This window comes from Raphanus sativus, chromosome 5 (genome assembly GCF_000801105.2).
Source record: "Raphanus sativus cultivar WK10039 chromosome 5, ASM80110v3, whole genome shotgun sequence".
NCBI lineage: Eukaryota > Viridiplantae > Streptophyta > Magnoliopsida > Brassicales > Brassicaceae > Raphanus > Raphanus sativus.
This window is the reverse complement of record NC_079515.1, coordinates 11,553,941-11,577,073: the sequence shown is the minus strand read 5'-3', so window position 1 is coordinate 11,577,073 and position 23,133 is coordinate 11,553,941. Positions and strand designations below refer to the sequence as shown.

Genomic DNA, 23,133 nt, shown 5'->3' with positions numbered 1-23,133 from the left:
ATTATCCGGATCCACTTCAAAAATCTGGATATCTGGTAGGATTGGATCCAGATCCGGATAGTAAAATATTGGATCCGTTAAAACCGAATCTGAATCCGGATATCTTAATTGTTAGTCCGGATATCCGGATCCGTAGTTTTTAATAATTATTATTTTAAATAGTAAATCTATATATAAAATTAATTTTATTTATTATATATTTATTTTTATAATATATATAACTTTAATATAAAATTTGTAATAGAATTATAATAATTAGTATAAACATTATATACATTTTTTATTTTAAAAATATTGTTAATATTTTTGTATATATTTATATTATTTTATTTATTTTAAGGTTCCAAATCCGGATCCCCATATTCGTCGGATATTATAATTTTTAGAAGGATATCTGACACGCGGATATCCGAGAATCCCGGATCCGGATAAAGATAATAAAAGCACAAATCCGCCGGATAAGGATCCAGATCCGGATACCTCAAAATTTCTCGAATACCCGATCCGTCCCACCCCTAATAATCTGCGTGATATATTTTATAAATTATTTATTAAATAATGACAAATATGTAAAATAAACTCTTATGATTTAATCAAGTTAAAATTGTAAGAGTATTTAAATATTAATCAATTCAAGTATAATACATATTTCAAAAATGTTTAAATTATTTTTTATAAATTTATATGGTACATAATTAAATTTAAATGACATTAGAATAAATATATATTAGTATATTTTTTAGTAGGGTTAATTTGCTGTCTAGCCAATTTTGAGAAGGAAATGAAGAATATGGCGTTGATTTTGACGTTATTAACTCAATAACATTTAGTGTATAATTATGCCGGTTATGTCCTTCTTCTTTCCAGGTAATCGGTGACAGAGAGAAATATATGACGTCGATGGCAAAAGACATGTGGACGAGAGAAAAAGATTATGTTGTTGATGAATATGTGTATTGGATCACTGGTTATATGGTTTTGGGGTATTTGTGGTGGAAAACAGCATACAAGAAGGTTGATATGCAATCACAGTTTACAGAAGAAAGAAATAACGATTGAAACACCATTGATGACGTTATGTTACATGTACAATACAATGGCATAGACTCTTAATAGATAGTATAGCATAAATGGGTTATTCCATTTAGTGAGATTTACAGCATAGGTCACTTTTTCACTTTTGGTTTCACTCTGAGTCACTTTCCACTACAGAAGCACTTTTTGAATGGTGAAATACCACACTGCCCTTAATCTTTCTCTTTCATGTTTGATCTTCATATTCTCTCTCTCTCTCTCTCTCTCTCTCTCTCTCTCTCTCTCTCTCTCTCTCTCTCTCTCTCTCTCTCTCTCTCTCTCTCTCTCTCTCTCGCGTTCTCTCTCGTGCTCTTCTGCCTCGCCGTCATGTCTGGGTTAAGCTCGTGCTCCTCTGTCGCGACAGAACCACTACCGCACTCCTCTTCTTCGTGGTTCAAATCCGAGATTGATTCGGACCCATCCACCACAGGATTTCTCGTCCAGGATATCTCAGCTCTCCGCCGTGCTCAGCTCCTCGTTGTCGGAGTCGGCTCGCCGTCGTCATCCAGATCGCGTCGGAAGAGAAAGCTCGATCTTCTCTGGAGATCTTTATAGTATTTTCAGAATAGTTCCCTGGAGTTTTGATTCCTTTCACTTACGCCCCTGACCTTTCTAAATTGCAGAAATGAACTCAACGTTTTAACCAGAATTTTTGATTGTGAAATTTAGGCCAGCGAATATTGTGGATTTGCAGCATTGATCCCTGACCTTTCAATTGTGTACTCCATAACCTCTCTAATTGACCCCCAAACCTTTCAATTGTGTACTCCATACCCTAATGCACACATATATATAAACAAATATATGCAATGTACAATGTGTACATAGTTATCCACATGTACAATGTATTGACGTACAACGTTTTGAGGTTAAGTGTACACATGTACAATATATGAATTGTATTGGTGATTGGGTTGTTGAAGTGGCGACTAAATTAAGTAGCCAAGTATTTATCTGTGATTACAAAGAAGTGACTTGATGTTTGTGAGGCTTGTGTCTGATTTAGATGGATATAGTTTTCCATCATCCACATGTACATCTAGTTGTACATTTTTGGTCGTGATCGTATATCCACATGTATACCATTAGGAATCTACATGTACACCTTTTGTTTAAAGAAAACAGATTCAAGTAAGTGTACATGTGGATATTACAAATATTTGTAGATATGAAGAGAGAAAAGCAATGTACATATGAATGGTACTGTTATCACAAGTAAAGATATACTTTTAAAAGGAAATATACATTCAAAAATTGGTTGATGATCTAGTGCTCGTATCAATGATATTTCAATCTAATGAAAATTTTCTTATATCAACCAAAATCGTTGATGTACAAGTGTATATTTTTGTCAGTATGTACAAGTATACTAGTGTACACAGTTTAGTGTACATGTGTACAACAAAAATATGGTATAGTGTATTAGGCACCTAGCAAGACTATGAACTTCTTCCTTTGTTTTTTGTAAAACAGGAACTCCTTCCTTGATACAAAGAATTTACGCATAGAAATTATGGAGTTCTATGTGTTAAAGCATCAGACTTTCAAGCATGTAAACAGAACTGAATTTTACATAAAAGCTTGTGACTTTGCGCTGAAGAATCTTCCAAATATAGCAAAGACAAAGAAAACAAGAGTTATTAACACTTAGGGTCACTTTTAAGTTTCTAATATTACTAAGAGTCACTTTATGCTACTGAGGTACTTCTTTCTAACTATTTTCTAACTAAACACCACATCTCTAACTTTTTTCATTCGTTTTGGTTTTTGTGCTAACTTTTGTTGTTTTTTTTCTTTTTTCAATTTTGAAATAAAGAGTTGTGGACCCGAGACACAAAATTAACTGGATTTAATAAAAGAAAATAATTATTAATTTCATGATACGAGAATTGAGGGTTGAAAGAGAAAGAAATTGAAGGAGAAAGCGGTGACTGATTCCGAGTTTTTAACGGGCTGCGTTTTCTCGGCGACGATGATGGCGAAACGCAAGCGGCAGAAAATAGATTGCCGAAGGTTTGTAGATTCTTTAGTTTTTTTTTTTTGTTAAAATTTAATTGGATTGTTCTTAACCTAATCATAAGTTGTGGTTTTTGTGTAGATATGGCCCTTGTTAAAGAGGTTGACGGTCGGTTGCCGGTGAAGATTTTTTCGACTGTTGTTTTCCTAGTCGAAGGCTCAATAACTATTCTAAGGTGGATTACCTACTGTTCGTAACAGATGTGTTGGAGGGCTCAGCGGAGATGGATAGGTTATGAGTTCTTGTTTTGAGAAGCCATTCAAACTGCTCACTGGAGGTGTACCGTGTACGAGTTGTTGATATTGTTTGTTTAAGGTCTTTTTGGTGCTTTTGTAAAACTTTGCTAGGATGTTATGTGTACACAAAGCGGTGTGTACATGTGTACAACAAGGAATGAGTACATGTGTACAAATGAGTATATGTACAACTTGAGTTCACCAAAACTGAGAGATCTGAACTTAGAAGTTCCCACTCCTCTTTTCTTAGTATAAGGAAATGCCCAAATGTGTTCCTTTTGGGAGTATTGTGAATGAAAATGGTTATGTTTTCACTGTATGACATGTGGAAGAGACAGTCCCAAATAGAAAATTACCTTCCATCAAAATCATAATTTTTTTCTATAGTATGTACAAGCTTTACTGGATTCATAGGCTCCAAAATTCCTTTGGTAGTATCCAATTTCGTATAAAGGTGTATAAAATGTGTGAGCATAAAATTTGCAAGTGTGTAATTTGGGTATCTATGTGTACACATACTTTTGCCTATCCACACGTACAAGGTAATCATGTGTACACTGTTCTATAAGTATCCACATGTACAACGTTTAACAAAAAATTACATGTACACCTAATTAGTAAGCCTCGTTTCCATCCTATACACATAGTAAGCCTCGTTTCTATCCTAATTATGTACAACATTTTTTAGAATATTCACGCGTACACATTCCCTTTATGCATTATCTACAGAGTCATTTACAGAAAATAATTTTATAGACATGTACTACCTGAATCACCATCTTCGTGAGCTATAACTTTCACGCTCAGAAAGAGACCACCTGGTCTCAGCTAACCAACCTTGGTGAACACATGATTCTTCAAAGCAGGTGATGCATCAGCCATTTCGTATGGCTAGTTTGATGTAGTTGTTCATTGCAGAGAGGTAGAGTCATCTTTCGGTACTGGTTAACCATCAACATTAACGCTTGAAGTATATTAGCTGGTAAACCCTGCAATTTGTAAAGCCATAACAGAAACTTTTAAATACAAGAGAGTTCACAAATCTTCAATGCAAAGTGAAAATTAACTACAATAAAACAGAGGAAAAAAAATAAACTTGCTTTGCACTAGAAGCTTGAAGAGTTAACTAAGATAACAAATGCGACAGTGGCAAGCTCAGGGTGAAAATAAAATTACCAAAAGAAACATATTGTTAGTCTGATTCTATATCTTAACATAAGCATGTTCTTGTAACCATATCTGAAACCAAAATTGCAGACACTAATTGAATCTAGCGTTGGGCATCTTTGTGTTCTTATGCACCTCAACAACTTCTCTTCCCATTCTCACTGCTTATAAATTTATATCATCCACGGAAATTAGCCACAAGAATATATATATATATATATACTACACAGATTTTTTAGAGACTGAACTCAATTTGAAAAATCCCAAGAGTATCCAAACCTCCAACTCCCTCTCCACCTTAGCAACAAAAAATGATCTTTATAAAGCTACTGCTTTTTCAATCGAGAGACTAAGACGTCGAAGCATCACCAGCTTCATCGGAGAAACTTCAGCGGAGATACAGTCCATGGTCGGAGGAGCTTCATCGGAGATACATGCGCCGTGACTCCGTTTATGCGAGAGAGATACAGACGCCGTGACAGAGAGCTCTGTTAATGTGAGAGAGAAGACCACGGTCGGATGAGATTCATCGGACGATATCAAGAGCTCCGTTAATGTGAGAGAGAAGACTACGATAACGTTTGCTGGCAATGGGTCTTGCCTAAGATATGAATTGATCCTAGCATCTCTTTTAGATCTCACGTTTTGGAATCACAAACATCTGAATTTGGTTTGGGTGAAGAGATTCCATCATCAATTGAAGGCCAAGATGAAATTTTTGGTGAGCTTTCGAAGCTTGAAAAAATAAGAGAAAAAATAATAGAGAAAGATAGAGAAAGAAAGATTGATAAGACAATACTGTATTTAGTTAGCTTATTTAGTTGGTGTACTGGTAGAAATGAGGTTTGGTTAGAGAAAAGTACTCTTGTAGCAATAAGTGACCTATAGTGTTATAACAAAGTAGAAAAGTGACTCTTACTGTAATTGTTTCAGAAAACAATATCATACTACCAAAACAACAATAACTTATAACAGAAAATTCCGCAAAATCAAATCTTATCAATCTTAATTGTTACTAAGGGGCATCTTTATGTTCTTGGATCAGCAAACACAAAATCAATACACTCTATTATTCTCTTCTCTTCCCTGGATGCTAATACCTCTGGGAACAAGGAGAGATGGGGGAGAATCATAGTAAGCGACTCCTCCAATGGCTTTACCAACCACCACTCCTGTGAAGAAGATCAAGACGGCAAAGATGGAGTTCGAGGAGATGCCGCTGCTTAAGGGATTCGACAGTGGTCCTGAGACTGAAAGTGTAGGGTTTCGAGTAGGGGATTTAAGAGAAATAATCGGTGTGGTAGAAGATGATTGAGGAGTAAGAGGAACATAAGACAGAAGACGAGATGTGAGAAAAGAGGTTGGCGGCGGAGGAAAAGAGGAACAAGATGTGGTGATAGAAGAAAAAGATATAATATTTCTTTTGTTTAGAGAGAAGGATATAATTGACATTTCATGTTTTTCTCTTTTTTCTTGTAACAAAGGAAACGTTAGACAAAATGTCTCACTAGCAATAAGTGATCTATTATGATATAACAAAGATGAAAAATGACCTGAGATGTAAATGTTTCTTCTATTTATATAAACACGTAAATGATTCACTACTATTTACTATTAGATCATGTGATGAAACTCACGTCACACATTTATTTACAACAAATATATTTGTTTCGTTGTCGTTGCAACTATTGTTTTGTTTATCACAGTAAATCAAAGTGTTTTATTTTATATCATCAAAATAGTATAGCACACTAATCTTATCCCAACTACTAAATAATAAACCCTATCACAACCCATTCTAATACCATCTCAACCCCTAAATACTAAACCCTAAACTTTAATAATTAAATCCTAAATCTAAATATAAAACTTAAACCCAAATATAAATCCTAAACTTAAATAGAATGGAACCAAATAAACAGTATAGTATATTAGTGAAATTATAATTGTCCATACTTGCAGAGTAGAAGTTAATGATAACCTCAACCTTAATCCCATCTTCCTAATACTAAACTCTAAACTCTGATCACTAAACCCTTAAATACTAAACTTTACTCCAACCCCAACACCACCTTTAAAATACAACTCTAATCCCTAATCTTTAATTTCTAAACTCTAAACTCAAATATAATCTATAATATTTTAAATAAATCAAAATCTGAAAATATACGATCCTATAGTACTTTGTTTTTTTGTACAAGAAATAGTATGGGTTTCTATAAATAATATTCTGTTTTTTGTTCTATTCTATTTGGTCGGAATAGTATAGGACTCCAACCACACTCGCAACCTGAAATACTAAACCCTATTCCAACATCACCTTTAAATACTAAACCCTAAATCTTAATCTTTAACCCTAAATCCAAATATAATCTATAATATTTTAAACAAAATCAATATCTGAAAATATACAATATTGTAGTATTTTGTTTTTTGTACAATTAATAGTATGGATTTCTATAAATAGTATATAACGATCGGATGAAAAAGAAGATTAATGGACCGTATGATAAACAAATCATATTGATTTTTGTAATATTTTTCCAACATCCGTATGAAATAAATTTTATATAATAAGCAATCGAAAATGATAAAAAGAAGTATCAAATCTGAAAGTATAACATATTGTTCTATTCTAAGGAAATAGTATAGTTCGGGAGTTCATCTTCATCATTTCCTCCTTCTTCCAGACATAACGACGCTCTTCTAAAAAAAATAGAGTATAGAGACAACCATAGAATCTTATTAGTAACGACAGTGATAATCTAGCAAAGAAGATCATAGGTGCTGTAAGAAAACGTACCTTTGGCGATAGAGATTAAGAAAAGTTACGTTTCATTTTCCGATTGATTCAACTTTAGGTGCAGGAAAATCTGTCAACATTGATCAAAAGAATTTTGAGATGAAAATAAAAACAGAGAAAATAGGTTGAAGAGGTTTAGCCGGTAAATATAAAGGGTGTTTTGGTATATCTCTATAATATTATTTGAGAAGTCAGTTTTCTATGTGTCGCGCTCACGTTAACTCTCACGGTGGTTGATTACATTGATACCTTTAATAAATTTAAAAATATTATATTCAAATACTATTATTTATTTTTTATTTAAATTTATTTTGTAAGATTTTCCAAATAACATGTATAATAAAAAGAAAATATTTATAAAGGTTATAAAGCGAATTTTAAAACAAAAACATATGTATAAATAATATGATTTCATTAAAAAGGAAAGTTCACCAAATAGTAATATTCTATTTAACAATGTTTTTTGAATGACATTATATATACTAATAAAATACTTTCTTTATATTTTTCAAAGTAATATAGAATATTTTTACATATCTATCAATTTTTAGATGATTATATAAAATAATTAAGTAACATAAACTGATATATGTTTAATTGTCGAAAATAGTTTATAGTTAGTATTATTGAAATGTTATTTGTATTTCTTATATTTAGTTGACTATAATATCTTTCAATTACAAACAAAAATATCTATAAATTATATTTTACTTATATAATATGATTTCTCAGATTCAATCACAATTTTACTACTTATTTTTAAGAGATATTAAATTTTATGTTTTTATGTTTGTGCAACTTAATATAACCATATCAAAAGGCATAAAATTAGTTATAAAAATATTTTAGTTATTGTATATATTGATGTGTTCATGAGCATCTTTTTATAACATATTTAAAAAAACAAAATTTAATTTGGTATATATTATGAAAATACATGCACATTAAAACGATAAATAAAATTAATCTGACTTGTTTTAATTATAATAAAAATAATTATACTTCAGCTTGAATTTGAAAGAATATATGTAACTTAATATACTCCCGACATGAGTGACTCGACAAATCCAACTTATATCTAAAATCATAGATTTAACTATAATAAGAAAATATAAATTTATAATAATAACAATTTATTTTATAAATATAAACTATAGGATGACTCAAAACACATTAACATATGAAAATAAAATACTAACTAACTGTAACAATTTAGGTCTTTTGTAAAATTTATATATATGCATGTGACTTCAAAATATTATCTTTATATTTATTTACATAATTTTGATTCAAACACTTTAGTTTATTTTTTTTATTTCATTCTAAGCATAATATATCTTAAGTTATACATAACCTTCCTAAAATATATTTAAATATCTAAGACAACAGCCAACCTAAATGCAAATAAGAAAATTAATAAAATTTTTAATAAATTTAGAATAAAAGATACTATACTTTAATTCGTAGAAATAGATGCAATATAATATATCCAAATGATAACTAAATCGACTGTAAGAATAACAAAACCAACTAGATGTAACATATTTAAAATCATATTTCTAATTAAAGTAATATAACATTATTAATACAAATTATGCGTAAATTATAAATTAATTTAAAATAGCAGTCAATTATTATAGTATTTATTTATTTTAAAGATATTTATACTCGTGCATGAGCACGGAAAAGTCACCTAGTAAGATATAAAATACGTTGAATATCACAGTCAAATTCTTTTTGGCTATTCAGTTAATTATTAATTGTTTGAACGTCATACAAGCAATTCTCCTTTTTAGTATGAATATGTAATATCTATTAAATGATGCTTCCTAAGTGTATAGTTTTACAATCATTTTTATTCTTACAACAAAAATTTAAAACTATTAATAAAATAATTCAAAATGAGATTTTAAAAGTTCATTTAAAAATTCAAAATATAAGCCTCACTCGACAATGAATAAGTTACTCTCTAGGTCATCGTGTCACTGGATCGATAGTGGTTAGACTGCAATCAATAGTTTAATAAATGGTATCATATAGTTATATATATACAATATTTTAACTATTGAAATATATAAAATAATATCACAATTTTGTTCTATTTTAAAAATATAAATAAATATTTAGTAATTTGTTTTAATTTCAATTTTAATCCGCCATAGAAACAGTTGTCCGACTAATTTTAAATACTTAAAATTAAACATAATATTATATTTTGAAATCTTAATTTAGTAAAAAGAAATCAGAAAATTGAAACTAGAACATCCAAAAATATCTTATATTGATAAAATTTGCTAAAATAATTTGATAGATGCTATTATGTATATAATTTTCTAAAGATGCCCAAAAAGTATATAATTTACTAAAGTGATAGGGTTATAAAATTTAAATAAAACAGTGGACTTACTTATAAAATCTCACAACATTAATTCTGAGGAGCATGAAGTAACAAACACCTATTCTCTATAAGAATTAATCTGGAAACGTTGAGGGATAAATCGAAGTCTTTACAGAGCAATTTTTTTCTTTTGATCTGTAAAATGCGATCATTCTCAGAGAAGAGAACATTATCTTCCTTTTCTTAGAATTTATGGGGTTTTATTAGTTTTTTTTTAATCTTAAGTTGTTTATATTCATATGCTTCACACGGTTCATAGATTTTATATATTCGTCGGCAGCATTACTATGAGAAAATGATGTGGACTATTCAATACTTCGTTTTCTTGTCAGGTGATCGCGATTCAATATTTTATTATAAGAAATATATAACAAAATGTAGATACATAGCGAATTTATGAGTCATTTTTGATTTTAGAGGACCTTAAAAGTTAATGGACGATAGATAAAAGTGGACAGAGTGCGGCGTATTTGGACCAACATATGCTTCTTCTGGCGTTTCTGGACCCAGTTATTGGTTCAGTATGATATAAATCGACATGCTTTTTTTTTACAAATTTAATTAATGCACGGAATAATCTAGACGTACTGATATCATGATCCAGTTCATACGTGATATTATATTTTATAGTTAAATGTATTCCCTCAGCGGCATTCAAAGAATTTTAGGACATGTTTCAGAGAAAAAATGATAAATGAGACGGGCTAATTTGATATATTTGGCTTAGGCGTGTGGACAAAATAGCTGAATTTGAAGAACCAAACTGAATTCTATTTAAGAAAAATTGTACTAGTTCTACACTAAAGTTTGTAAGATATTCAAAATCGGTTCAAAATTTTAATATATGAAAAACTGGATTCAAATCCTACTCGAACCAAGAATATATGAATCACATTAACATATTTAAGTATAGCTTTTACCGATAGATTGAATATCCAACAAAATATCTAAAATATTCAAAAATATTTTGAATTGTTAAAAAACCTTAAAATTAACTAAAAGTGAATATCCAAAATACTCGAAACTAAATGTCCAAATTGTTTTTTTTTATTTTTAATTTTAGCTATTTAGCATACAACATTAAAAATTTATATGTTGAATATTATTATACTTATTTTACAATTTTAAGAATTTACGATATATCAAAAATTTTAAATTTATTTACATAATTTAAATAGATATCTAAATCTGAACTGAATCAGCAAAAATTCAAACCAAATCAGAACCAAAATTTATAAATAACTGAATGAGACTCAGTTCTTTAACCTTAAATACTTAAAATTTGATAGATTTGAATCTAACCAAAATGCCCATCTTTGAATGTGTTCATGAAATGATATATAGATATTCATGTTTTTAAATGAAAAAATATATACATATATATATATTGAAAAGAGTTATATTATGGGATATGGGCATTGACTCTTGCCCATGTGCCAAGGAAAAGACAATGACTCTTCACTAATTATGAAAATTACAATATTTATCAATATAATGTTTATAAAGTCTATGATGAATCATTAGAGCATCACATTCTTCCAACTAAAATTCCACTTTACTTTACAGAAAATCATCCTTTCTCTAAAAAAAAAAGAAAGAGAATGGATAAAACTGATTCTCAATTCAAAAGTTTAAAATCGTAACAAACAAATTTTACGTTTCTACTCAAAACGATAATGTATATTTCTTTCCGTCAAAAAGATAATGTTTATTTCTCTAAGAAGATTTTATTTCTATTTAATTACACAACGATGTGCGATCAGTGAGCTCATATATTGAAAACCAATTTCTGTGTTATCTTGTAACTTTTGCATGGACGCTAGGGGTCTGACTCAATGTCACTCATAGAGTAACACTTTTAGCGAGAACATTGTTTCCTCTATGTTCAGTTCATACTTTACCAATTAGATAAAGAACCCTTAGATAAAATAGAAATTATCCAAACTTTATTAATTTGCACTGGTTACTGTTTGAAAAAAGGAAAATAAGTTACCTTTCTTACTGTTTTCCTTTTCACTTATTTACTCTTTTATCTTCCCTTCCATTTACCCTTATTTACCAATACAAGGGCTTTGTTTGTAAAGACCATAACAGACCAATACAAGGACTTTGTTTGTAAAGACCATAACAAAGATTAGTTTGTTAGGCTGATGCTAATGGAATTTGTTCTAAAGTTTCCTAAACTCTTATAATGTTACATTCACTGTCTAAGGGTTCTCAAGAGAAAAAAATATATTATCGATTTTGAGTATAAAAGAACTTTTTTCTCCATTTTTTTTCTTTCCATTCCAAACCGAAATACAAGTTTTAATAAAAAAACTGACTAATCCCAGCAACAAAAGGCCACATGAAGGCGGCAACTAGAACCCACATCGGGTAACTTACATCAACAAAGCATAGTAACTAAACGAACCGCAACACCAGTTGGACAATTAACAACTACGCTGAGCACAACACAAAGCAAATTGGCAAACTTAAGAACTAAGTAGAAGCTAATGATCGGAATTTACCATTGCTGCCCCGGGCACGCTACATGATAACCTCCACCTTTAAAACCCAAAGACACCACGACTTATTGCTGCCGCTTACGCCCGCTCAACAATATCATCTAAAAAACCGAAAACCAGAGACTTCGCAGCCCGATAAGAAGGATCGCTTCAGGATCCAAACAACTTTCGGATAAGGATGTGACACAATCATAAACGTCCATTTTTCCTTCATAGAAGCTCAGCCAAACCAATACAAAGACAAGGTCTTGCCAACCAAAACTTTCTGGAGCCACTCACGGAAGAAGAACCGAATAGCAAGCAAACAAAGCGACCACCACCATTAAAAGATAATCTGCTAAAATAAGTGTTGAACTCCAGGTATAGAAACATTGGATCCAAGTAGAGCGAGAATAAAAAAAGAACCAACTACAACACCCTGAAAAGGAAGAAATTTTTGATGGACCAAGGTTACAAGACACAAGCACAAATCTTTGAAATCAGGCAAAAGAACACCACACGCACCAAATACAACAGATCTGATGCTTAATCAAGACAATCCCTCAACGATTTGTGCAGATCTAAACCAAGAAACTCCAAACCCTTCTTACACACAACGAGAATCACAAACTAAAACGATAAACTACCAAAGAAAACAGAAGTGACAAAAGAGTACACTACGGAGAAGGCTGATGTCAGCGTTATGGGAGTTGCCGCACGCCGACCACCAGAACAATCGGAATCAGACGTTCGCTGTCTTTTGAGTATAAAATAACTAATAAAGAAGAATGTATTTTTTCCTTTTTTGTTAAAGGATCATATAATGTAATTTAACTTTATAATATTCCTGTCGCAAGGTAGGTAAAATATTCTTTTGATGTGTGGCTTATCAATTGAACACAATCCAGAGGCTTTCCCAACGTTTTTACATTGAAATTAGAACAAATATTAGGCATGTCACGCCAGCAGACACATCACCTTTCAGTCATCTAAAACCCCATTTTCTAGGTAACGAAAACTATACTCTAATGTCAAAATAATAAGTACTAGATTCTGATCCATGCGGTAGCGCAGAATTATTTTTATTTATATTTAAAATTTAGAATCTATATGTTGTTAAAGTAAACTTTATATTTGATATATTTTATAAACTGTGGTTTGCGTTTGTTTTTCATTTTGGTTCTGGTTCGACTGTGGATTTTAGTTTTCGATTCAAGAAATAAGAATATAGTACTAGTTTGGTTCTTATGAATATGGATTTGTTTTTTTGGTTTGGCTTAAATAAGAATGTTAGCATTCTTATCAAATTTTTAGGTTAATTCGAGTATGTGGGTCTTAATAGAGGTATACAATTTCAATGTTGATCTTATTTAGGTATCTATATTTTTGGTTACATCTTCTAGTTTTATTTTTTGCTATTAAATATTTTTATAATTTAAATATGTTTAGAGAAACATTGTTGGATCATCGACTTAAAAATTATGTAAAATTTGATCCGTGCTTTCAAAATGCAAGATTATTATTTTATATGATAATATTATATTTGCGTTGAAGTTTAAAAAAAATGACGCTAAAGCTCAAGCACAGATATATTAATGCATTATCTTGTGGTATATATAAAGTTTAAAAATGCCCGCAAAAATGGTGGGTTAGTGGTAGGACGGCTCTTGGCTAAGGGCGCAACTCCCACGTCATAGGTTCGATTTTCCTCCCTTGCTGTTAACAATACTTTGTTGGGAAGTCTGTCAATTGGGCTTTGGTCCAATTGGTTTACCTGGTAGCCAGAAATGTAGGCGGCCTGTCTACCCCCAGGCATTAGTCGGAAGGGATTTTAAACTCGGGACAGGCAGTGTGGTGGCCTAACTTGGATCTCATGGATCTCATGGATCTCATGGTCTGTTCGACCCGAGTCCGCTCGGAGCTCATGGTGTCCGTTGAACCGTTGAACCGCGGGAGTTAGTCCACAATGTAGCACTTCGGTGCGTTCCTACCGGGGCTGACCGGATCAGCCGATAGAGTTTATCAAAAAAAAAAAAAAAAATATATATATATATATATATATATATATATATATATATATATATAAAGTTTAAAAATGAACGTTACTTGATAGATAGTTTCTGGAAAGGGATTTGATAACTAATTTAACTTTCTCTTGATTATAATAATGATAGTTTTCAAACATATAGATTGCTAATTGTTATCTGGTACATTTTATAGATTAATAGATATACTAACGAACTTGTTGATCTTTAAAAACTAAAAAGTGAAAATTTTAAATATACTATATGTAAACCAACCGAAGTATTGAAATGTGAGGCTTCTTGATAATATATTTTAAAAATATTGTTTTGATTTTGAATTTTAATACATTCAATTTAGTCTGCAACGATTATATTTGTACATATTGGAATCAGTACGAAGATATTCCATGTGTATAGTAAAATGGTTTATATATATATATTTTTAAAAATGGTTTATATTGAATTATTGATTATATATATTAAAGTTTTTATATAGATCATCTTCACATTAGTCACATCTAAAACATCTGAACAAATGTATAAATTGGACATCAAAGGTATATAATAACTCTTCGTGTGTTGCATTGGTATAAGGGTTAAGGGCTGAATTAGTATAAGAATAAATTAATTTTGTATTACTACTAAACCAATAGATAACCAAAGTATATTCAGTACGACATTGGTTTAGTTTTATTTGCCGAAATTGGTTTAACTTAAGTTGGTAGATTTCATTTTTAAGTAGCATGTTATATCATCTAAGCATTTATAAAAGAGTCTAAAATTTAATGATAACTTTTAGAGAAATTTCTTTAGACTACCTTTTTATTTAATTTTCACAAAATAGTATTCCAAGGTAAAAATGATCAAAATTAAAGAGGTTTTATTGATGTATTTATAACTATTGAGATTTTATCCAATCAACATTTGTTAGAAAAACATTTACTACTCCTTCTGTTTCATTATAAGTGTCACTTTAGACTTTTGCACACAGATTAATAAATCATTTAATTTTGCATATTTTTCAATAAAAAATCATCATTACCCATATAACTCAACCAATAGAAAAATAAAATAGAGAATAAATTAATAAATTCTGCATTGAAATGCTAAAACGACACTTATTTTGCAACGAAAAATTTTCTCTACAACGATACTTATTGAGAAACGGAGGGAGTAAATGCTAATGTTCTCCAAATGTTCTCATATGAAGCTTTTGAAAGAACATTCACATTTACAATTTATAAATGTAAGAAAAATATATAATTAGTTCATTTATTTAATTTAATAATATCATAAAATTTTTATTTCCAGAAAATAAAATTTTGATTTCTAAAATAAATTTGCAACATAAATATTTTTTTTAAAAAATAGTATTTCACATTTAAAAATATAATTTTATTTCAGTTTATTTTTTAAATAAAAATTTCGATATAAACATAATTTTTGAAACTAGTAAATATAATAAATCAATTATATCTCTTTTATAATTAATATATAAATAAATAAATAAATAAATACATATATATTAGAAATATGTTCATCATAAATAAATATATCATATATTATATATCACATATTATATACTAATTTTTATAATAATTTTAAATAGAATATTCATACTTCTTTACCAATCAATCTATTAAACAGTTTAGCAAAAACATACAACTTCTGCAGGATACTATTTTTATAGCATATTGCTACTGTTTTATCATCTACATTGCCAATCATGGCCTAATTTAAGATTTAGAATTTAGAGTTAAGGGGTTAAATTTTAAGAATATATTCAAATTTTTAAAAACAAAAAATTAAAATTTTCAACACAAAAGTACGTAATTCTGGTGTTGTAAAAAAAGTGCGTAATTTTGGTTATTTTATTTTTTATGATTATTTTTATGACAAAAACTTAAAAAAGATTATTTGAGAAGATTGCCCTAACTTTTATCGGTAGATAAAAATATGACTTTAAATTAATAAATTATATTATTAAGCCAACTCGACGTTAGGTGAAAGAAGATTTACCAATAGGCATTTGATAAAGCGATAAAAACCTAAAACTGTATACAATCTGGGCTTTATTATTTTTGGGCGTCAGAAATAAGATAAGAGCCCGAGTAGAGTAGACACTATTGAAGACGAGCTAGGTTTGGATTTTGAAAAGGACGACGCCGTTTCTTAGATGGAATAGCTGGGTTGATTATACGTAAACCAAAGAAGACAAGACCGGTAAACCAATTGAAAATAGGGAGACAGATGAGACCTGTTGATAGATAGAACCGGGCTTGGTTCAGATCGCGACAAGCCCTAACGAGTGTAAACTTGTTGTTACCCATCTGCCCCCAAGAATCGACGACGAACGTGATCTCAGCTATCGATTTCCAGGTTTTTGGTTTCTTCTTCTCTCTTTGATATTTTTGGTTCCTTCTTTCGATTTAGGGTTTCTTGATCTCAACGAGTTCGATTGAATATAAATTTTAACTGACTTTCTAAATTCTTCGAGGTCTTAGTTGAAGTTGTAGATTTATGTGTATATTGAAGTCTTAGACACGTGGAAACTGTTTTGATTGTAGTGGGGTTTTATCTGTTTCCAGACATCGAAAAAATGGCTGTCTGCACCAAACTCGGGGTTTTACAGAACAGAAATGTTCCAGTGACATCAATGCTCCGCTACATGTCCACAAAACTTTTCATTGGTGGTAAGTCTAACATTCTTCTATTCAGATAGTTTTTGATTCTGTTGCTATTGTAATACTGAATCTTTGTTACTGTGTATTAGAAATTTTGATCTCTTGTTCTAAACAGTTTGAATGCTTTTTGTTGTGTCCCAGGCCTATCGCCCGGAACTGACGACCATTCCTTGAAGGATGCTTTCTCTACCTTCAATGGAGTGACAGAGGGTAAGCCCTGGATCTTGCTCATCTTTTTGCTAGTTCTTGTTTAAACCATTTAACGGATGTGGGGTTTGGTTTTAAGATGTATTAATCATCATTGTACCATGAATGATTGATTGCAATATAAGAGAGGATTTGTGTTTTGCATTGTTGTGCCTTGGGACTTAACTATCCTATCCTGGTGACTAATAGTTAATATTTATTATCATTTTTTTTTCAGTTTTTGCGTATTTAACAAAAAAGAAAAACTTTTCCTCTTTTGCTTCTGCAGCAAGAGTCATGACAAACAAAGTGACAGGAAGGTCAAGGGGTTATGGATTTGTCAATTTCACAAGTGAGGAGTCTGCCAAGTCTGCTATTTCAGCTATGGATGGACAGGTTAGATTATGAATGTAGCATCCATCTACCTATACATATATATATGTATCATGTTAAATTATTGTCCTGTATTGTTAATTTACTCTTTTTTGTTGGTTCTTGGGTGATTAAATAGGAGTTGAATGGGTGTAACATCCGTGTGGATGCTGCAAAAGAATGGCCAAGCTTGCCGTTATCTTTGGTCGAAGGTACAGAAGATGAGAAGAAAGGCAATAAGATGGTGAGCCGATCTGTATGGAAAGATCCGTTCGTTGACGCCTTCTTGATGAAGAAGAAAAACGCAGCTCTGAACAGGAAAATATGGTCAAGGAGGTCGACGATTCTGCCAGAGTATGTTGATTCGTCGGTGAGGATCTACAATGGCAAAACTCATGTGCGTTGTAAGATCACAGAGGGGAAAGTTGGGCATAAGTTTGGAGAGTTTGCGTTTACAAGAAAAGTGACCAAGCATCCTAGAGCAAAGTAAGTTTAATGTTTTTGAGAATGAATTGGGTCAAGCTTGAGAGGATTTGTTGGAGAAAGAAAAACAGAAACGAATCAATAAGAATTTCCAAGTAGGGATATAACTCATTTGAGCTTAGAAGTGTTTTATAATGATGCCAAGTATGGGACATTAGATCATTTTTCACTTTGATTATGTAGTGGAAGATAATGGTTATTTATAAATGATTCCAACTGGTAAAAATCGGAGTTTGAATCAGTAAAACTACAACAAGTAAAGGAGTCGAGTTAAATCATAATCTCTTTTGTTTTTTTTCAATTATGTACTAAAAAACTTCTTTCAGTTAAAAGTAAGGTCACCTTTGCATTTCATGGAAGGCTGCTACAACTGATTGTTCGTGTGTTTTTGGTCATCACTCGCCGTTTGATCATATATTGTTGTATATTATTTTTGCCACCTTTTTAAAATGCAATACATTTCAAAATATGTTACATCTTAGTTTGAAAATATTAAAACATATGTAGAAAAGTACTGCACTAAACAGTAAACAATTCGAGATTTCAACAAGATAGGCGAAGAATATTAACTACAAAAAGTATTTAAATAGGCGAAGAATATTAACTACAAAAAGTATTTAAATGTGTAGTTAGTGTAGAGTATAATCACGTTTAAAAGAAACTTTTGTGAATGTGGTAGCTGAGATTGGGACTGTTCTCACCAAACCACGAAATGCCCAAGTTATTCCGGGAATGCCAAGTAATTATTACAGAAATTGCACCTACTATCCCAAAAAACTCAAATCACCAACTAACCAAAATCACTTTGGGCGATGTATTCAATTTAGCATTTGATGTGATTTGATTTTTAATGGAGTTTTAGATGATTTTAATAAGTTGCAGAGATTTAGGTGATTTTTGTTAAACTACTCTAGAATATCACCTAAAACAATGGGATTTGAGTTTTATTTTTTTTAACTAAAAAATTCCACCCAAACACCCTAAAATCACCTCAGAACTTTAAAATCCCACAACTTAAAATATTTTCAATAACAGTGGATTTCAGAGTACTTTACGAAATGTCAAATTCAATAACAGTGGATTTTAAATGAGTTTTTAAAATTCATGTTTGAATAACAGTGGATTTGTCATTTTAATACAAATCACCTGAAACTCTCAGTTGAATACATTGTGTCTCCTCCTACATCTCTCTCAACCCTCTCTCTAAAAATCTAATTATGAATTTTTTGGTTCACAGATAATCCCTAATTATTAATGTTGTTAATAAAGCATTTAGAAATTGTCAAGGATGATCAAATGTCCATTCCTTTTTACCTTTTTATGATTTACTTTTATATGAAGGTTTTCTGTAGATGATTAATTTTCGAAACATCTAAAAGTTTTAAAAATAAACTTATATAATTTTTTGATGATATCAAAATATCTATACTATTAAAACAGAATCCCTCATAGGATTCTGCCCTTAGGTTTTCAAGTTATTTACAAGTCTATGCCATTATCTTTTTTCCTTTTTAAATAAATTTATAAATTATACCAATCAGATTTCATCACCAATGCATTTCATCAACTAAAAATTCGGCTATTTTTTTTTTAATAAAATAACATCTCCGCAATTGAACACGGTCAACCCTATATTATAACTATTTTTTGTCAAATATTATAATTATTTAGATGTCACTATATAATATGAAGAAAAAACTATACATACCCTAAACGACAAAGATCTATAACCCATAACCACAACAATATTAAAACGCTAAACCTTAACATACATATAAATAAATAATACAAATCTTAATATAGCGAATGAAAATATGAATTTTAACCTACTGTTATATATAGTTCAGACATAAATGATTAGTTTAAATGCTATAAAGCTTACAATATATATTTTATTGTAAATTTTGAATTAATCCCTTTGTTATTCAAAGTATAATCGTAAACCAACCCCTTCTTTAGTACTCATAATCTACTTGATATTTTTAAATTAGTTATCAATCATTATTTTGTATAGTACGGATAGATATCAAAATTCTATAGTATTTTAAAAAACTTTGAAGTAAAAATTTCATTCAATACTAAAATCTTAACTAATGTATATATACAGCATAAAATGGAGTAAAAATAATATATGGCATGTTTATATTGTGTTAAAATTAGTGTCTTAAATTGAATAATTAGGCATTGACTATATTATACGATTATGTTATATATGGTAACCGAATTTTGGTCATCATTAGACTGCATCAATAATATTAGGTAGGTATGGGCGTGCGGATTCATGTCGGATATTTTAGATATTTCGATATATTTTTTTAACGCTGATTCATTATGATATTAAAAATTATGATATGACAAAGATTACATGATTTTCCGATATTTCAGTATAGGGATCTATAATCTGATCGGGTATTTTTATATATCGGGTCGGGTTTGGATAATTTTAGTTCAGTTTGGGTCCAAATATTTTAGAATTTTGTAAAAATGAAAACTTTCATTATTCAAAGTTTTGAATACTTAAAAATTATAATTAGTTTAACTGATTTTTAGACTTTTAATAGGCTAAACGAGTAATAGGTTCGAAAACAGAAAACATTATTTTAGTTGTTGTTTTTTTTTAGAATCTGGATGCAACTTTTGTTAATGTATGAAACAAGAAGATCAACATAGGATACTTTTAGGGGGGTGTATTCAACCGAAAGTTTTAGGTGATTTGTATTAAAATGACAAATTCACTGTTATTCAAACATGAATTTTAAAAACTCATTTAAAATCCACTGTTATTGAATTTGACATTTCATAAACTACTCTGAAATCCACTGTTATTGAAATTATTTTAAGTTGTGGAGTTTTAAAGTTTTGAGGTGATTTTAGGGTGTTTGGGTGGAGTTTCTTAGTTAAAAAAATTAAAACTCAAATCTCATAGTTTTAGGTGATATTCTAGAGTAGTTTAACAAAATTCACCTAAATCTCTGCAACTTATTAAAATCATCTAAAACTCTATTAAAAATCAAATCACATCAAATGTTAAATTGAATACACCCGGTCCGGATATATTAGAATTTTGATAAAATGAAAATTTTCATTACTCAAGTTTTGAATACTTTAAAATTTATAATTAGTTTAACTGATTGTTTTTAACTTTTAATAGGCTGAACGATTAATATGTTTGAAAACAGAAAACACTGTTTTAGTTGTTGTTTTTTTGGAATCTGAATACAACTTTTGTTAATGTATGAAACAAGAAGCTTGACATATATTTTAAGTGAATAGCAAATCACTTATTTGTCCGCAAATATATGTATATTATATGATTTGAATAAAAATGAGAGAAGTAAACTAAGATTATAAAGTTATATATACATATATGTTCGGCTATCTTCAAATATCTATTCGGGTTCGGATATTATCCATTCGGGTTTAGTTATCACATTATAAAAAACTTAAGCAAAAGTTTTAAGTTATAAAATATTTAGAATATAAAATTCTGCTATTTTAATGTGAAGTATTGTTAACCAATATAAAGGATCTACACGTCTTTTAAAAATTTAAATATAATAAAATGAATATAAATTTTGAGAAGTTCTATTATTAGAAATTAGTTTGTATTTATAAAATTATTTTTGTAATTTTATAAAAAAAATACACAATAAATATCAATAAATAATTTATTGAGTTTATAGTCATATCAGAGTTTAGATTATGATATAAATATATTGTAAGAGGCTGATGAGTATGATTTGAAGCGATGTCAATTCACTAAGACCGATATAAAATAAGTGAAAAACACATTTTGATTTTGAAATAGATAATATATATTGTGAATACATAAAATAATAATAAAAATATATATGTAATTAGATATTCATATCTTCTTTAATTATAACAAAAATAATAAATCCCGCACTTTCAAAGCGCGGGTCAAAATCTAGTACTGAAATTAAAAAAATAAATTCATTTATCTTAAAACTATAATTTACCACTGCATTATTATTTTTATTATTATTAAGAATAATATTTTAAATAAATATAATTGAATATAATTTTTTAATTTTTTTTATAATTTTAGAAAAATTATGTATATATATAATATAAATATGTAGTATATAAGAGTAAATACATTATTTATTATATGTTATTGTATATATACATTAACTCGAGCATACATGATTTCTAACATAGTGTTTCTTACGCATGGGTATTTGGGATCGCAATCGGGTTTCGGTTTTATCCAATCGGGTTTTGATTTTCCGGGTTTATCAAAATCAGTTTCATTCAGATTATTTGAAAGTGCGGTTCGAGACCTGTTCATGTTTTATCAGGTTCATGTCGGGTTAGTAAATCTTCAAAGAACTGGTACAACCCAATATACTTTCGGATTTGGGTCTCAATCGGTTATTCAATTTAAAAATATATGTTTTGTATCTACTTAGTATCCAAAACTAAATAAAATCGGTTTTTCAGGTTTCAAATACCTAATTTGTATCTTTTTGTAACCAAAACATAAATAAAATTGATTTTAAGATAAGAAATAAACATCAACTATGATCATTCAAAATCAAACGAAAGGAAAAAATATATATATTGATGAAAGAAAACCAAATAAGTAAAAACATAAAATGAAAACCACGTTCTCATGAAATAAGAAATATTGTTTAATGAAAACAAAATCTAAATCTAAATATATCAAAATTCAACAACCACCTTTAATTATCAACCTTCATGTTATAGAAACACCAACTTTCATGTAATAGATAAGTATTTTAGATGTTTAATATACTTAATGTATTTTGAATACATATCATAGGAATTGGAATCATGTTTGGTAAAAGATTTTTTGGGGTTTTGTACCATAAAACAAGATCCATTCGGTATTTATATTGGGTTCAGATTTATTTTTATCAGATTAGATTCGGTTCGGATTTCGGGTTTGGTTTATTTGTCCAGCTCTAGTGTTTTCGATACTTAATAATATTTGTTGACACAAAAATAATATTTATTGTTATTTTCCTAGTGATTATGCTAATAATTTATTTTGCACAAGTGAAATCAAAACAGAATTACCACCCATTTCGGAAATTCTAAAAAAGAAAGATGCAAAGTCAAATTCTTTCACCAGATCCACCAAACTCTCTCCACACCAATCCTAACCGTCCATCTAATTTCCCGCTTCCATCTATTTAACATCACTCGCCCCCTCTCC

General features: G+C 29.7%; 1 protein-coding gene and 3 long non-coding RNA genes across 5 annotated transcripts; 2 read left to right on the top strand and 2 right to left on the bottom strand.

Moving 5' to 3' along the window:
• The first annotated feature begins 2,413 nt into the window (after positions 1–2,413).
• LOC130512627 (uncharacterized) lies at positions 2,414–3,646 on the top strand. Its single transcript, XR_008946199.1, has 2 exons — positions 2,414–3,087; positions 3,173–3,646. It is a non-coding gene; the product is annotated as an uncharacterized LOC130512627 (long non-coding RNA).
• A 209-nt stretch (positions 3,647–3,855) lies between these two features.
• LOC130512628 (uncharacterized) lies at positions 3,856–5,380 on the bottom strand. The gene is made up of 2 exons (XR_008946200.1): positions 4,504–5,380; positions 3,856–4,316 (listed from the first exon to the last, which is right to left on the bottom strand). It is a non-coding gene; the product is annotated as an uncharacterized LOC130512628 (long non-coding RNA).
• A 1,614-nt stretch (positions 5,381–6,994) lies between these two features.
• LOC108860707 (uncharacterized) lies at positions 6,995–7,492 on the bottom strand. Its single transcript, XR_001950737.2, has 2 exons — positions 7,298–7,492; positions 6,995–7,200 (listed from the first exon to the last, which is right to left on the bottom strand). It is a non-coding gene; the product is annotated as an uncharacterized LOC108860707 (long non-coding RNA).
• Positions 7,493–16,391: 8,899 nt separating this feature from the next.
• LOC108857140 (40S ribosomal protein S19, mitochondrial) lies at positions 16,392–18,156 on the top strand. 2 transcript variants are annotated; one of them, XM_018631075.2, is made up of 5 exons: positions 16,392–16,584; positions 16,794–16,898; positions 17,031–17,099; positions 17,365–17,471; positions 17,587–18,156. In XM_018631075.2, exons 2-5 carry the CDS (start codon positions 16,805–16,807, stop codon positions 17,935–17,937), a joined length of 621 nt encoding a protein of 206 aa, XP_018486577.1. In that variant the 5' UTR covers positions 16,392–16,584; positions 16,794–16,804; the 3' UTR covers positions 17,938–18,156. The 2 variants fall into 2 exon arrangements, with proteins under 2 accessions (XP_018486577.1, XP_018486579.1); XM_018631077.2 differs by having other exon boundaries at positions 16,441–16,584; positions 16,773–16,898.
• Positions 18,157–23,133: the final 4,977 nt, after the last annotated feature.

Excerpts from the sequence above, each read along its gene's own strand:
- LOC108857140 (XM_018631075.2), top strand. The coding sequence starts at position 16,805 with ATGGCTGTCTGCACCAAACTCGGGGTTTTACAGAACAGAAATGTTCCA. Across the intron at positions 16,899-17,030 it reads CACAAAACTTTTCATTGGTG|GCCTATCGCCCGGAACTGAC; the intron begins GTAAGTCTAACA and ends GTTGTGTCCCAG. Across the intron at positions 17,472-17,586 it reads TTTCAGCTATGGATGGACAG|GAGTTGAATGGGTGTAACAT; the intron begins GTTAGATTATGA and ends GTGATTAAATAG.